The sequence below is a fragment of the Dermacentor andersoni genome, chromosome 1, assembly GCF_023375885.2.
Source record: "Dermacentor andersoni chromosome 1, qqDerAnde1_hic_scaffold, whole genome shotgun sequence".
NCBI classification, from domain to species: Eukaryota; Metazoa; Arthropoda; class Arachnida; order Ixodida; family Ixodidae; genus Dermacentor; species Dermacentor andersoni.
Genome location: NC_092814.1, coordinates 60,613,125 through 60,630,956, shown reverse-complemented (window position 1 = coordinate 60,630,956; position 17,832 = coordinate 60,613,125). Strand labels below are relative to the sequence as shown.

The window sequence follows — 17,832 nt, the reverse complement described above, 5'->3', positions numbered from 1 at the left end:
ACTATGTCTGAATTACACCTTGAATAAAAGAAAAATTGTCAAATAGTGCACATCTCAACAGATACAGCAGGTACAGTGTTAAACTTGTGTGATTTTATGTCTCTTACGTAGATTTTTAAAGTTCCACTAAAACAGGACAAGTGCATGCACCATCCTGTTCGTCACTTCCTAAGCTCAGGAGTTAATTTCTTGACAGAATGACATGCATCTGCAAAACCTAATTCTCGAAGCTGACTGCCAACTTGGCACAGTGTATACGTCAGCACTAGCTGACGAGTTTAATGTGTTACGGAAGTGTGTGCTCAAAACCAGCTATGTTGCGTGCCTTTTCAGCATGGCACGGGCTCAGCTTGTAACCAGCACATTTGGCAGTGGAATAATCTACAAAACAACATTCACAATCCATTTAATATCTGCCGTCTGTTAAAAGCAAAATCTTGCACTAAAAAGGCAAAAGTCCACTAGAATGGCGACACTGTCAAATACTGATCATTTCTCATAAATTCAGTGTATGCACTTTGGTGTTTTCAGTCATGACCAGAAATACTCAGTCCTACCTTTTAACCTCCCCCCCCCCCCCCCCCCCCCCCGCCCTTCTTTAATGACTTAACACTTATGTTCTCATCCCCAAGTATGTCACTAAAGAGACATGTAAAGAGTGGTTTTTGTTTGTCGCTTTGCACACTCTGCCTTCCGCCATGAAGAGCTTGCCGACATTGCTTATTTGCAGGCCATGTCAAGGGTGTGTGAAGACAAGCTGGGTGAACTCCATAGGAACGGCTTTAAAAAGTGGTCCAGCCTGGACAATGTGAACAATGTCTCTGTTCGCCGGAGCACAGCCATTCTGTCCTGATGATACTGTCGTCCGTATTTGCTTCCCTTTGTCAAGTCCTTGCCAAACACAACCTAATGTTGAGTATTTTTTATACATGTTATTTTCTTTCTCGTGATGGTGCTGAAATTGAACTAATTGCGTCTTAAAAGCGCAAAAACTGTTATACCTAGTTATGGATATGTTTGAAGAAGCCTGTTTGTTTAAAACCTAAAGAATTGAGTCATATTGGCTGTTAGTTTTACACAATTTGGAAACATGTTTTTGTTTGTTTATTTTGCTGTTATATTCGTTGCATATACACTCGTTGCTATACTTTGTGTGTTTCATTCCGCACATTTACCGGGACAGAAGGCACAATCCATAACTTTAGACTTTCTTTTAATCAGGCCTTGGAATGAATGTACACAAGGGACTTTGTTTACCATGTTATGTCAATAAAATTTCATTTACAAAGCACTTTATGCAAGTTCTTTTACTGAATGGTAATACTTGTACAAATTTATGATAATAAACATGTAAATTCTCGCTTGAACAATGTGTCCAGTGCATCATTTGTTTGAAAATAAGGGAGCACTAGTTGATAGTGTATTGCATTGCAGGTAGGCACTTTATTAGTGGATGGCATTGAGCCGTGCTTGCTAAAGCATAGCAGAAATATGCACCCTTTTCTACTCTGGACTACTATAGTGTATATATTAGTGAGACAATCAGAGCAAGGAAACAATTAATAATAATGTAAACGTAAGGTTGCACAGACTTGCAAAGAATAAGACTACCAGTTGAGGTGATAATTACATTCACATGTGGTATCTTAGTAGTCCATAAAAGCACCTTTGGTTATTCATTATACCCTTAAGGCACTGGTTAATTACGTCAACTAAAAATATAGTTTCAGACAGACAACAAGCTTTATTTGACCCTTGGGAGCTACTGGCAGGGCCCCTAATGAGAGGCTGTTGTAAACGCTGTCTGCACCCACGTAGAGGACAGGAAGCCGTGACGCTCCGCCCTTTCCTGGGCCCGCTGGATAGCCTGGGCTTGCTTTCAGAGTAGCGTGCTTCTGATGGCCTCCTCACATTCAGCTACGCTGGAGAGAAGGTCATTAGGCAACGCTGGACATCGCCAGAGCATGTGAGCCATAGAGCAAAAGGTTTCACTACAGTCGGGACAACCGGGGTCCACATCCAAGTATATCCTACTGAGGAAGCCCCACGACAGGAAAAATCCCGTCTGCAACATTCTAAGAGTAGCTGACTGACCTCTACTGAGCTTCGGGTGAGGCAGAGGATAAATTCTGCCAAGTTGGTAACCTTTAGTAATTTCATTAAATGTGAGAAGTGGATCATTCTGCTGAGTTCCTTCCGAAGCCTCCAGACCGTTGCGGCGCGTGAATTCTTGCGTACGGTCGTGGACCAGCTCATTGAAGTTTGGGAAGCCCTCGAGAATGTTCACCCTCATGTGTGTGGGGAACCACGCAATATAATGAGAATCGGGGCAAGCCCTTTTCTCTAGAATAGAGGCCGCCTCTCGAGCGAGGTTACCCAATTCAAAAGCTCTGATTGCATCTCTCGAGTCTGTGTAAATGGGGAAACGCTTTGGGTCACACAAGGCCAGCGCAACCGCGATTTGCTCTGCTATACCTGGGGTGGCTGCCATTACTGGGATGGAGGAGCGCAGCACCCCCCGCCCATTTATAACTGAGAACACGAACGTTCTCCTGTTCCCGTACTGCGCCGCATCGACAAAAACCGAGTATGTCATCCCCAACTTTCTTCAAGATTGCTCATGCACGGACTTTACGTCTACCCTTGTTATGCTGTGGATGTACGCTTCACGGGAAGGGCCTCACCAGGTAGGTCGCCCTTGTTTTCCATGTCAGCGTTATCCGTCGGTCCTCCTTTATCCTAGGAGCCACGCCAACCTCGTCAAGGATTCGCCTGCCAGCCTTGGTTGATGATAGCATAACCACCTGGGCCTTATGATCTCGTCTATGTTATTGTGCATCCCGAGTTGATCTAGCCTGTCGGAGCTCGTGGCAGTGGGCAAGCCTAGCACTCTTTTGATGCTCTTGTGCATGAGGGTGCTTAACTTGGTCTTTTCCGTTTTGGTCCATATTGGAGCTGACGCCACACAGTTAATATGGCTCATGCGAAACGCGTGGTATATCCGAAGGAGGTTGTCCTCACCGAACTCCTTTTTACTTAATTTCAGCAGATCTTTTTTCAGACTCGTAAGAAGCGTACAGCTGCAGAATGGAATAAGAATTTTCTATTCCGTGAGCTTTATCAAGTTTATAGAATATGCATTCCATGCGAGAACTCTACAGAAACATCAGAACATCAACTCTTACATGTCTGGCATAATCGGAAAGCACCTATCTAGGCGAAAAATATGCCTGGGTTTTACACCTTTGAAAACCAAAAAAGAAAGGGAATGCACTACTAAACAACATACTGATACCGAGAGCGAACACTTGGCCATCTATTTTGCAACTCATTTTACTAAACGCTTCACACATATAACTAAAAACTTGCAGCACAGGTCTAATCAGGAGGGATTCAAGATTTATGAGACGCATCTTAAATACGCATTATTTGCATCATTGCATTATCTTGACATGCACGATTGTGCACACCGCGACTGAAGAGGCTATAGGCTTGCATCGTGGGTCTATTTTTTTTAACATACCTGCACAAGTATAAAGTAAGGAAGACTGAAAAGTTCAGTGCGGGGACTTAATTTTAATGTAAAATATTTACCCCTTATGACACGAACACCTGCCAACTTTTACAATTTTATCGTAAAATGCCCACTTTTTAGAGCTTGCTTATAATTGTATTGACACGAATAATTTCACAATTGGTGCAACACGATTTCTATAGAACGATGATACAGCCGCTAACAGATTTTAATAGCTTAATTTTTGGACTTGCTCCATTATTCAGACCTAACTGTAGCATCACCAATCCGCCTAGTGTACAATAGTGACTGAAACTTCAGCCACTGTTGCCTGAATGTTTCATAAATGTTTCATGAATGAACTTCACAAAACTTCGGCTGTCGCAGAGCATTCTTGCTTAGACTATTGTGGGGTCTCATTCGTGTGGGGTCTCTTCAGACCAAGGAACAACACAGTAGTGCAAACAATCACAAGGGCATTTATCGCACCTTTCATACACCAATGCCACCCAGCTGAACTACTACTGATGGAGCGTGCTGATGGACAGTGACGGATCAAGGAAGTCTGACTTACCGCAACAGGATATTGAGCAAAAGTGTTCGCACCATGCCAGACACTAATACCTAATTGCATGTACAGGCGCGAACGTGGGTGCGTTCGAACGAACGTGTTCATCCATTCCGCTGTCCTGTTCCAAAGGCCTGTTAGATATGGAGCTGTTTCCTGCGCCTACTTCGAGTTCCCCCGGACCACATCGAATCGCAGCACATTCCAGAGGATCGCTCGAGCCAACAAGTTCACGTGCCAACAAGTTCGTACGCCCCGCGGTAGCTATTCAATGCTTGAGTTTTCCAGAAAACGAAGGGATCGCTCGGCATTGTTGCAAGGAAAGTGGGTCCCGAAACAAGACGGCTGTGATGTACCGGGAAGGCCTGGCAGCGTCGCACCGGTCGCCTTTGAAGAAGGCATTTGCCACCACAGCGGGGCCGTACCACCGGGAGCAGGTGGGCCCTCGGACAATGGAGCCCAATCATCCCCCCTTCGCCGCCTTTGAAGAGAGCATTGCACCACAGCAAGGCAAGACCGCGGGGAGCCGCCGGGTGTGACCTCACCGCACGGGTGCCTACCATTGGCCGAAGGTGGCGTCATCTGAGCGGACTCTCCCATTGGCCGAACATGACGCGACTTCCAGTCCTCGAAGGGTTTAAAAGAAGCATTCCAGAGAGACCAGAGTTTATTCCCTGATTGAACTCTCTCGAACTTCTTGCCGCGGGCCGCAGCGTCCGAGTTGCTGCCGGCCCGTAATGACTGTACAACTGTTACTTGTCTCTCACCTCTCTGTATATAATGTAAAATAAATCCCCCAAGTTTGTTTTTCATCCCGAAGTCCGTCCCTCAACCCCTACAGGCCCGAGTAACACTGCTGTTAGGTGACGTTAGCAGTACAACACTCCACGCCATCTCTCGTACTCTGACCACTGCCATGGCGTAGCTACGCAAGGAAGCCGGATTACAGGAGATGCAAGAGCCATGTGGCAGAAAATGGGAGGGGGCCACACCTATATGGGCACAGCGCGAGCCATATTGATCTATCAGGGAGGGCTAATGGCCAGTTTGGAAAAACAACAGATTGGAATAGTTTTACGTTATACCGGCCTTAGTCCGTACACAAAGTCTTCGCGGAAGTGCTTGCCGCAAACACGTGCGTTGGAGTTCGATTCCAGGCCTTCAGAGCTTTTTCGGACATGCCTGTGGTGATTTGAGCCCTAAAGGGCAGTAAAAGATGCGCATTAATTTTTTCGAACAGCCACATTTTCAGATGTTTCGCGGCCCCTAGGGTGTCAGAAAAATTGGACGTTGACTGTACAACTGTCCAAGAGGATGCTTCAAATGGTCCATGTGGCAAACGCGCAGTGGAAGGAGGACAAGAACACAAAGGACAAAGGAATGAATGGGAAAGGAAGCGTGCCGCCGCTTCTTTGAAGGTGTTTGAGCCCAAAAAAACAGTATTGGCATGTGCAGATATGCAGGTGTCTGTCATCCAAACCAAAATACTCTTTAAAGCAGTCAAATGCAACACTGAGGCGTGATGCGCGGGCTGAGAGTATGCCAGGATAGTTGAGGTTGACTTCCCAGTTGTTTCAAGAGAATCTCACTTGTGACAAAGTTCGGGCCTCATCCCAATGAGCTTGCGATCAGTTGATAGAAATAGCTCATATTCGAAAATATTTGCTTCTGTATGCATATCCTTTTTTATTCATATTTGAGAATGTTCAACTCTATTTGCAATGGGTATTACCATATTTTTTGGAGATATTTTATTCGCTGTATATTTTACCCTCCCTTCCGTTTGTATTTTGGAATAAAATAAACACTACTCCTTACTATTCAAGCTGTATTTGGTCGTTTATTATTTATAGAGAGTGACAGTATCAGGCCACATGGTGTCAGACTGTCTTGACTTAAAACAAAGTTCTGTGTCACTCAGGGAATTTTGCAAGGCCACTCAGGGAAAACCTGGAAAACTCAGGTAATTTGGAAATGTCAACTTGGTAGACACCCTGTATAATGCACTTAGCACTAATTTCACAGCAAACATTCTTGTTCATTGCAGCTTACCTTATGTGGCGTTAGTACCAATCGCTTCCAGTCGATGCCCTCCACTTGCATGTTGCAACTACTGGTGCAAATGGCATACCTTAAAGAATGTACACCCTATGGGGCATATCTTGTCTCTAAACAATAATCATGTCTTACATTCATTTCCCAAAGACTTGGCACTCTCTACTTTCCAGGCAAGAATGCTATGTCACGCTGATAATGTACATGCTGTTCATGACATGGAAGTACTGGGTGCATAGTGCAGTCAGCAGTGCTGGAAAGATGGTTACTTCTCATTGGCAAGCACATTCCTGTGCTTTCCTTAGAGCAGGGCTGCACAACTAAAGATGACCAAATGCCAAAATCAGCGTCTCTGGAAGCCACACGAATGGAAGACCAGCACGTCTTCTAATGTCATTTCAGCAATTGAAAGCTGAAGGCAGCTCTGCCTCCAAAATCGTCAAAAGGAATGTGCTCACAGATATTCCATGAGCTATACAAATTTCAAGGCATTGCCAGCTATGTTTCTGTACTTGTTCCTGATTGATATTCCTAAAAACTGAAGTTGTTGCTCCTGCTCCATGCTGCTCTTTAGCTCTGGCATACACTGCAGGTTGATGTACTTATAGCTGCACTGTGTGATTGTCTACCGGTGTCCCTGAAGAAAAGCTGCAAAACAGGTGGTAGCTGTTTCTCATCTTCAATTAACTTGAAATACTGTTGAAGTTCTAACAAAAATGCTCTCAACATATCTGAGGAGGCATTGTGCTTTCTTCTTTATGTGCATGAATGTTTATCTTCAAAATTAAAAACTTACCCGATGCTAGAATTACTAAAAAAATCACCATTCCCATTTCAGTTTTTAAGTATAAGATGAGCTGAAAGAATTTAGGCTTTTATTGTTAGAATGAATGAGACATTATGTTTGCATCCAAATAATGATATATTGAGTCAGGCTAGCAGCATGTCAAGAAATTGACCCACCATTGTCACGTTACAAGCTCTTTTAAAACATGTAGATGAAGAGTGGCATGTATGAGCTTAGTACAAAGCCTTGAATGACATTGTTGGTGCTAGTGTTACTAGGTTCGAAAAACTTCGACGCTTACTCCCGATACACTACTGTGTGACCAAGTATTTGGGAAGGCTGAAAAGGCAAAAATACACCAAGCAAAGAAATCTGTTTGTCAGTCCTACCACTTGCAATCTTTCAGTTGAAACACATTGGGAAAGTGCACGTTTGATTCAGTTATGACCGCTGCAAGAATAATGCAGATTCAGCATTGTTCGGTGGTCATATGCCCATCTTATGTTTCCAGCAAAAGATGCCATGCTCCCATTTTTTTATGTGCTTGATATCACCAATGTTTATTGCAAAATTGTTCTTGTCATACATGACCACACACCATCTGTAGCGCCAACACACCATATGTCTGAACTCGGCCATAGACTGCTGAAATCCACTTGGAGCTGCTAGCAGCCCACAGGGTGTATGTCGTGATGTCCTGCCTTAGAGCACTGAGAGGTTGTCTTTCGCACAAAATTTAGTAGCTGGGTGGTTAAGCTTGATGCATCTTGAAGCAGCAAATTGAGAGGAAAATTCATGCTGCATTCAGACCATGATTACAAAGATAATGCAAGGTTTTTTTTTTTTTTTTTTCAATTACGCTCAGAATGTGCATGCATGCAGGTGTGTCATATTCATAAAAATACAGTAAGGAAAGAACTTAAATTATGCGCTAGATTTTGTGCATTTTTCTTTTATCAGCACTAGCCCTAAGAAGCTTATACAAGAAAAAAAGGTTAAAAATGAGGTCCATTTCTTTTCCAGCATGTCCAAGCAGCAGATTAGTCACATCAGTACTTTGTGCAAGATAACAGAATGCAGCAAGTATGCACTGGAATACAAAAATTTTCTGTGTTATACAGGTAGCATAAGCCATTTGCTTGGTGCTAAAGGAATCTTGGTGGTAGTATTGATGCAATATAGTTTGTCTTTAGCCCACAACTAGTGGCAAATTTGCTTGTGCATAGATAGTGTGTTAACCAGGCACGTACCCAGGGGAAGGCCCGGGGGGCCTGCCCCCCCCCCATCCGCCCACGCCACCACTCCTCACACACATTTCTAAACCGCCGACAAATCAATCTACTTGGCGGTCAACATTCTGCTGCCTTTTACAGCGAAAGCAGTGTATGTCTAACTTGCGCAGTTTTTTTTGCCGTCCGTTAACAGAAAAAATTATGTGGGCCAATCCTGGTGATCGTGCAAAAGGGGTCCAAGATCAATGGCACATACGCCTGTGGACTCGCGAACCTATAATGCACTCTTTGAAATCTTCGGGATGGGCCCACGTATGGGTAGTGCTTAACGCCTGCTTCACTTCCACCGCGGGTCAGCCCGTCATTGCACTACCTTCGGGAGCAACCCACATATAAGGGGGTGTTTAACATCTGCTTCATCTCCACCACGGGTGGGCCCGGTATTGCAATATCTTCGGGAGCGGCCCACGCATGGGGTGGGGTGCTTAATGCCTGCTTCACCTCCGCCGTGGGTTGGCCCGATATTACTATCTTCAGGCCGACCCGCAGCGGAAGTGAAACACTTTGCTTGTCGTTTGAGAGCTTTGACTGTCGTCAGCTTTCACTGCCATTCAGTGTTCACAGAGTCGAATGCTTGTGAAGTTTTTCACTCTTTTTGGATGGCGGTAGTTATCGGCATCTCCTGGGGTGTGGAGGTCAGTCTTCTCAACGATTCGGTGCCCGCGCGATTAACTCAAGATGAATTCAGTTAACAGCCTGCAATACTTAGGTGTGCTAGGCAGGGCTTAGTCTTTATTTTAATTATTTTTATTTTTCATTAATTTTTATTGCCCAACACAATCTTTATGTCCCCATCTATTCAAGACATTATCACTTGATATTATGTATTATTGTAATTTATGCATCATTTTTCGATAAATCCCACAGCCATCCGTTCCCTTGGCCGTGGTTTCTCTGGTGGTAGACTCCCCCCCACCATTTCTTTTACAATACAAAATTAATTGACTTCGGTCCTCTTATTTATCTTTCTAATTTGGCAGCCTGCAATACTTAGCTGCAGCAGGCAGGGCGTAGTTCATTGTTTTAATTATAACATTTTATTTTATTTATAATTCCCAACACAACTTTTATGTCACCATCTATTCAACAATAACGCGTTCGCTGTTGCTTCGTTAGTCCAACCTTCTTTGTTTGGACTGATCCAGGGGCCAGGAAAGAAACTCTGTTCATAGTAAGCTGGTGTGTATGTTCATGAAATGACTTGCGGCCGGAGAAAACACCAGTTGCGTTTAACTTTTCCTTTTTCTTGATTTCTTTGAGTAAGGGCTCTCCGCGACGCTCGCAGATCCTCGGAACCATATATCCACGATATGGGTTAGACAAGGTGGAAAATAGTATATTGCGAAACAGTGTCTATCATCAGACCCTGCAATAACCGTTCAACCCATAAGCAATATGACTGTCACCCCTTACCTCGTCTAGTTTCCCCTAATTGTACAGCACTTTTCGTGCAAAATTGGCAACTGGAAACAAGAGTTGCAAGGAGATGAGAAATTAAGCGATCTACTAAGGGAGAAAGCCAAGGCAACAGCCAAACAGGGAGGAAAAGCGAAAATTATTTGTGAAAATATTTATGGATCAACATCGTTTTATTTAAAAAGGAAATAGAGAAAACGCTGCCGGAAGTGGAGAATTTTTCCGTGTGTTTTTAACGACTCTTCTACAGTTATCAATCCAGCCCCTGAAGTAGCCACTTTCCTGCTATGCTAATGAGGGTGTTTTTATAACCTTCCGTGGTGGGCGCAGTACATCTAGAACCGGAGCGTCCTGCTCCGGTTCTAGACGGAGCAGGACGTCGTTGACATCATGCCCTAATTCCAATGTGGAATTAGGGCATGAGTTCATAAAGTGCAATATAGTGCGGTTGTACGGGACTGGTGACCAGACATCGTTATGCAACTTCCCAATTAACAACAGGAGTCGGTTTTGGCATTTGGTAGAGCAATAAAGAAGGATCGAAAAGAAGTATGGTTGTTCCGCAAATATACATTTTGCAATAATTGTTCCAGAGATCAATCACAGAATGCTACTAGAAATCTTTATTTTGCACTTTTTCTGGTCAATTTGTTCTTGGCAAGGTTCTTCCTGTGCATCTTTCATGCAAGAGTCCATTTGATATGGTTCTTTGTTTTCCAAGTAAAGAAGAGGTGTATCGCACAGGCGTACCTGTGACATACACATTATTTCTATTCTCTTTTGCGTGTTTACGCGTCTTTATGGCGAATGGTGGGCATTATTCACATTTGTACTAGTAAAAGTACCCTCCCCCTCATTTGCATAGAAAAGTTACCCCCCCCCCCCCAAAAAAAAAAACCTGCGTGCGTGCCTGGTGCTAACAAACCTTTACACATAGTAGGGAAGTTCCCAATCGAATTCATGGGCTTCCATACACATTTCGGTAAAAAGAGCTGCTGGTGACCACATAACACTGCAATGTGATGACATACATTGGTCTGCATACCAGGGAACACGAAACATGATTAACGGAAACCAATCTGTGCAGCGATGCAGTGAAGGTGGTGCTTGACCACAAGTCTTCTCCATCGAGGTTGCAACTGAGGACCATATGAAAAAGCTAAAGCTAGGGCTTAGTACAGCATTTCGCATTTGCCTTTAGTGCTTAACCTTTGTTTTAATGACTGCTGCCAGTAGTTAATTTAAATGGCAGCAGTTTTATCATGGGGCTTATGGCATCTGTCCAGACAACCTGCAGTGGTATTTTTTTACATGAGAAAGGGGGAAATTACCAATTTTACACCTAGCTCTTATATGTCACCTGGATAGAAAGCAGAGACAAGTTTAATATAGTGTGTACTTTAACCTATACTTAATGAAGCATATTATCCAAAACTGCCAAAGGCTGATGTTCTGAGAGACTAACACTGGGTTCTCAGCTGGTTTTCCAGTGCCAACATTCTCACTTCTATTATGCGAAGTTTTCAAGATGGCTAATGGTACCCGAGGGAAAAACAGTGATGTTTCATTGGATACGATCACAAATTGGTATCCCACAAAACGACGCAGGTAATGCTCTCGAGAATTCAGCACAAAAATTTGACTTCGCTGATATCTTACGCTAAATTTGATGCCCAGCTGCTTATATACGGCTACCTACAATGCTCACACACAGATAAGCATGTCTCATGGGGGTCATGCCCTAAACCGATCTCTGGCCATTCTGTAATGAACCTGCTGTGAAAAGTACCTATAACTCTGGTTACGCATCAGGTGCATTAATGTACCAGGTGCACGACATATTTAAGAACATGGCTTCGAATTGGCTTAGACAGTAACATTCTCATTCTGTCAAGGTGCTTAACTTTATTCTCACCAACCTCTCTGTCGCCTATCCAGTACATTTATTCCATGGTATCAGCTTCCAGTCTGACACAGCAGATAAGGATGTACACTGTCCTAGCCACCTTACACGTAGACCACAGCAACTTTGAGATCTCCACCTTCTTGAATGTGGCAAATGAATTTTCAGGGTGACACATGTGTACATGATCAATTATCATTTGTGATAAAGAAATAAGCACAGCCAATGGGCAGATGCCGTTTAGGCAAATTCATTTCTCCAGCAGGTGGAGGCCATGGCGAGTGATAACCCTGATAAGCCAATTATGGCTTTTGCAGAGCAGCATGAAATGGCAGATTGAGGAGCCAAGCTTTCTGTGCCCGATGTCATTAGGTGTCACTCCTGAATAATGGACTTGCCTGCTCCCACAAGTCCTGCATGACCTAAGAGTGGCAGGCTGTGAACTTCTCCGGCCATATCACCCTCAATGTGGCGCCCTAGTTTCCAATATAAACATGCTATACTGCTATGCAACGGTAGTGTCACCGAGAGAGATTAACAAACAGCCACACAATGCTAAACTCCTGTTAAAGGTTGCTATTGTGGAAATACTGCCTAACATCGACATGTACTATAAAATCTGGGCATGCAGCCACTATAATTGAGGCTGAAGATTGTTTTGTTCAACTGTGTAAATGACAATGTAAAAATTTATTGACACAATTGATTACCTATTAACACAAAATAGCACATTTTATTGTACATTACTTGATATGCCAAAAAATCACCTACAAAGCTTGAAAGTAATTTTCCAAAAAAATTTTCTTTTCAACGTTTTTTTTATAAACCAAAAAATTAAATTATCAAATAGTAATAAAAATAAACATGGTGATTATTGTCTCTACTTGTCCAATCACCAAGTAAAGAAAAATAACAGCTCATTTAATGTTGATAACAGCTTTATTTAAATCATCTTGTACCACACATAAGAAATAATCAACAGAAAGAAACTTCTAGCTTTAGTTTCACGCTGAAAACAATGCAAACAAATATTTAGAACAATGGCTTTTCGTGATGATGCAACAGTGTGATAAAACAAGTGCCAGGGCTGCAGTCTGCAGGCATGTGACCACTGCTTTCAAAACTGCAAAAAAGAGATAGGTTGCACATGTACTGTTTTGGTCCTAGTTTATCATGAAGCACAACACTTCAAAATTTGTAATGTGCTTAAAACATTCATTGCACTCTTGGAAAAAGAATCCATGGTCTCTTAAAACTGCAAGACTATGCATAAACCATGGCTAGCCCTCAATGCATTTCACTATATAGAAGCACTTCATGTTGAAATTTGCACTGGCATAGCCCTCGAGCTCCTGTGCTTGAAGCATCTATCATTGAAGAAGCACTAACACATAGTTTCATAATTGTGGATACTACTTACCACACACTTCTTGCTGGTAAAAGGATGACACTTGGCAAATATGAAGATTGGCAGACAAGTTATCTTAATTTCATGTTACAGCTGGAAAAAAAATGCTGGACCTGGCGCCATCGACATTATTGTGACATCATGACAGAGGGCAAAATTTACTGAACATGTAGCAATAAGGCTAGGCATGATGAAGTTACTCATACCAACGCCTCCTCTATTTTTTTTCAATGCCAATGCAATCGCTCCCTCCCGAATGGCAGCCATTGGTGCGCCTTAGTTCAGCAAGTTGCCACGATGCTGCACTATCCAGATGGTACGACTAATTAAGGTACGCCTGCTTGCGTAATGCGGGCATGTGCTCACATGAAACTGGTCTGTAGGTAAGTATTATGGTGAATTATTTCGGGGGCTCTGATACTTGCTAGTATTTTTTTCTGTGATTTAGAGAACTTGGGCCTTAACAAGAAAAAGAAAAGAAAGGCAAACCAAAAATGTCATGCCAGAACTCTTTTAATGTCATTTGTTCAGCAGTGGCTATGCGAGTCATTTCTTTCAGCTTTTCAATGTGTCATTTGACATTTTTACATGTTTGGTCGGGCTTCCCAAATCCATCACAAGGCCCTTCTCATAGTGCAACTTCACAGATGGTGCCGCGTTCTCAGGCATTTATGGAATGATTTCTTTGCACAGATTCATACATAATGGTGTCCCGTTATAATTACTTCACACACTGTGGCACCAATTCATCAGATGTGTGCAAAAACAAGCAAGTTTCCTAGTCATAACTGCAAAAAGGAAACAGGTGACAGCCGATTGTTGTGACCCACCGTAATTTATATGACTCACTGAGAACACAAATCCCTCCATCCATGATGCTGAGAAGAGACTCTGGCAGCACGCTTTTTGAATACAAGGACATAAATGCATACCTTTTCTCTTGAGGCAATATGCGACCATTGGCAGCACTGCAATGCATACTGCAGTGTTCGAGTGCATACTATTTGCTAGACACTCATTTGATACAGCTGTCCAGCACACATTTTTCTTCTACAACTTCATTCCCACTTCAACTCTGTCGCTGCACTTGCTTTTTGCTACCTTGTCACATTTACCAGTGACAATATAATAGTTTAAGGTTTTCTTGTAAACGTATCCTTTGCTTAGCAGGAATTGTAGCAGCTTACTTCTGCTGGCATACATAAGGTGCTGCTGTCAACTTGCACTATGACAAATAGAAAAATTTGCATGCAGTGTGAAGGCACATGGTCACATTGTCATTCAAAACTGATTCTGTAGACGAGAGGACCCATAGAGCTTCTGCTGCTCTATACGTGATATATAAAAGTGTTTTCTGAGCACTGAAGAACCGTGTGAATACATGCAAAGTGCCTCGAGCGGCCAGTCGCGTAGCAATTTTGCGTGCATTCGCGGGGTTCTTTCACGCTCGGAAAAACAATTTAATGTAGCACATATTGAGAAACAGAAATCTGTATCGGGAGTTTTTCATGCTGTGCTACAATTTTCTCAGTGACACTTTTTATCTAATTATAATATTTGAGAAGCTGATTAATTAATTAATACTAATTAAGTTATTAGGCAGAATGCAAAAAATAATCTGAGTATCTCCAAGCAACGGCAAACAACATTACCTTGGGACTGTCCAGCTACGTGGCATTTGCATATTTTAGATCTTCGTGCACGATAGTTGGGGCATTCTGTATACAGGGTGCTTCAGCGAAGATTTTCAAAAATTATTTAAAGGTTGCCTGTGGCAGATAGCTCAATTCTAGTTCATGGGCTGGTCTACTCGAAGTGGCAGACACTACTTGCACAAAAATTTAAATGCATTACCAACTAACAAAGATTCACTAATTCTTTAACTATTTCCCTTATGGGGGCCCATACTGCAATTCGCAAATTCCAGCCGTGGAGTTCACAAGGCTGATCCACTTGGAAATAATTCTCAGCATGAGACCAGTTTCGAGATATTAATTCCCGAACTTTGCAGACAAATGCATTCATGTTCCGGTTACTTTGGTGCTTGAATGCATAAAACAACATTTTGTTATGAAATTAACTGAAATGCCAATCCATTTCTTGGCAAAGTTTGGGAACTGGTATCTCGAAATTGGTGTCATCCTGAGAATTTGTTCCAAGTGGATCCGTCTTGCGAACACCATGACTATAAATTGTAAATTGCAATATGGGGCTATAAGGTAATCAGATAATCAGTTAAACAGTTAATTAGTGATTTTTGTTAATTACTTGATTATGCATTTCAATTTTTTGAGCAAGTAATGTCCGCCTCTTTGAGTAGACCATCTCATGAACTAGAATTATGCTATCTGCCACAGGCAAACTTTAAAAATTTTTGAAAGTGTTTGCTGACACACTTGGTATATAACAAACACATTTGATGCTTGCAAGCAATGTTCGTTGGTTCATAGAACAGAAATGTTTGACACTTATTTTGAGAAACTTACTCATACACGCACACAATGGCAGTCTACTAATATGATATATTAACCCATCATGTCACTATGAGCAATCTCTGTCACATGCTATATGCAAGCAATATTTTTGGCACCAAGTGGTGCCAATGATTCAAGACAAACAGCTAAAATTTCGGGCAGATTTTTTTTTAAAAACTAAATGATGCTACTTGCGCTGATCACATACCAAACCACAAAGATATCTTATTTGAGAGCTCATTATTATACTATTTATTACTTTGTTGTTTCATGGCATTTCTCGTGCCGCAACTTCCAATTGAGACCAAGCGGCACACTGAGCCCCACTGAACGGACTGGCATGTTCCAGTATGACCACTTGGCATGTGTAGAATAATTGGTGCCTCTGGAATGCCCGAATAATTGATCTACATGGATCTAAGCAGTGGCTCCAAGTATGTGACAATGGAATGCACAATGAGGCCCAATTAGAATTGTCTCAACATCAACTGGATCAAGAAATATATGCAACTGTAACTGCATTAACACAGACTGTACCCACAATGATATCCAGTTGAAACCACAATGCTGTCCAAGTGGAATGAGTTAGAATTGCCATCAATATACCAATTCAACCCACAGTGATGTCCAATTGGAACCAATAGGAGAAAGCAAGCTTTGGGCAAACACAATAAGCCTGAACTGTGTCCTATTGAAGAACAATTAGAATCAATAATGTTTTTGCAGCCTGTGCATTCCTTTGTATTCAATAATGCATATAACATCTCTATTATATGTGCTAGCATCATGTCAAAAGTAAGGAAAAGAAAATGTCTTTTACTTCAGACAACTTCTACAGCTGACAAAAAGGATGGTGTGTTCTCATCGCTGTTTTGAGCCATCTATGGCACTGGCAGCTCGCCAGTTTGCCTATCAGCACTGACTGTGAATAGTTGCAACTTTGCAGCAGTTATGTTTAAATGCTGACACTTAAGCAGCAAGTGTTCCAGGTAAGAATACCTGGGTCCGAACAGGCCGCCATTGGAATCTGAACCTGGCAACGTTTAACGCTAGAATGTTATCTAGTGAGGCGAGTCTAGCAGTGCTGTTGGAGGAATTAGAGGGCAGTAAATGGGATATAATAGGGCTCAGTGAAGTTAGGAGGACAAAAGGAGCATATACAGTGCTAAAAAGCGGGTACGTCCTGTGCTACCGAAGCTTAGCGGAGAGACGAGAACTAGGAGTCGGATTCCTGATTAATAAGGAAATAGCTGGTAACATACAGGAATTCTATAGCATTAATGAGAGGGTGGCAGGTCTTGTTGTGAAACTTAATAAGAGGTACAAACTGAAGGTTGTACAGGTCTGCGCCCCCACATCCAGTCATGATGACCAGGAAGTCGAAAGCTTCTATGAAGACGTGGAATCGGCGATGGGTAAAGTCAAAACAAAATACACTATACTGATGGGCGACTTCAATGCCAGGGTAGGCAAGAAGCAGGCTGGAGACAAGCCAGTGGTGGAATATGGCATAGGCTCTAGGAATAGCAGGGGAAAGTTATTAGTAGAGTTTGCAGAACAGAATAATATGCAGATAATCAATACCTCTTCCGCAAGAGGGATAGCCGAAAGAAGACGTGGAGGAGCCCGAATGGCGAGACTAGAAATTAAATAGACCTTATACTCTGCGCTAACCCTGGCATCATACAAGATGTGGATGTGCTCGGCAAGGTGCGCTGCAGTGACCATAGGATGGTAAGGACTCGAATTAGCCTAGACTTGAGGAGGCAATGGAAGAAACTGGCACATAAGAAGCCGACCAATGAGTTAGCGGTAAGAGGGAAAATAGAGGAATTCCGGATCAAGCTACAGAACAGGTATTCGGCTTTAACTCAGGAAGAGGATCGACCTTAGTGTTGAAGCAATGAACGACAATCTTATGGGCATCATTAAGGAGCGTGCAATAGAAATCAGTGGTAACTCTGTTAGACAGGATACCAGTAAGCCATCGCTGGAGACAAACGATCTGATCAAGCAACGCCAACGTATGAAAGCCTCTAACCCTACAGCTAGAATAGAACTGGCAGAACTTTCCAAGTTAATCAACAAGCGTAAGACAGCTGACATAAGGAAGTATAATATGGATAGAATTGAACATGCTCTCAGGAATGGAGGAAGCGTAAAAGCAGTGAAGAAGAAACTAGGAATAGGCAAGAATCAGATGTATGCGTTAAGAGACAAAGCCGGCAATATCATTACTAATATGGATGAGATAGTTCAAGAGGCTGAGGAGTTCTATAGAAATTTATACAGTACCAGTGGCACCCACGACGATAATGGAAGAAACAATAGTCTAGAGGAATTTGAAATCCCACAAGTAACGCCGGAAGAAGTAAAGAAAGGCTTGGGAGCTATGCAAAGGGGGGAGGCAGCTGG

General features: G+C 42.6%; 2 protein-coding genes across 6 annotated transcripts in view; one reads left to right on the top strand and one right to left on the bottom strand.

Annotated features, from left to right (window-relative positions):
* Positions 1–1,370, top strand: part of CycY (cyclin Y) — a 37,116-nt gene extending 35,746 nt beyond the window's left edge. For all 3 annotated transcript variants that reach the window (XM_055061543.2, XM_050193577.3, XM_055061542.2), the window contains exon 7: positions 731–1,370. In XM_055061543.2, coding sequence (XP_054917518.1) covers positions 731–853 — 123 coding nt within the window. In that variant the 3' untranslated portion in view covers positions 854–1,370. The remainder of the gene's footprint in view (positions 1–730) is intronic.
* An 11,085-nt stretch (positions 1,371–12,455) lies between these two features.
* The window catches only part of LOC126545637 (uncharacterized), a 152,116-nt gene continuing 146,739 nt past the window's right edge, over positions 12,456–17,832 (bottom strand). For all 3 annotated transcript variants that reach the window (XM_050193563.2, XM_055061540.1, XM_055061539.1), the window contains exon 13: positions 12,456–12,658. The gene's annotated coding sequence lies outside the window, so the exon portion shown is untranslated. The remainder of the gene's footprint in view (positions 12,659–17,832) is intronic.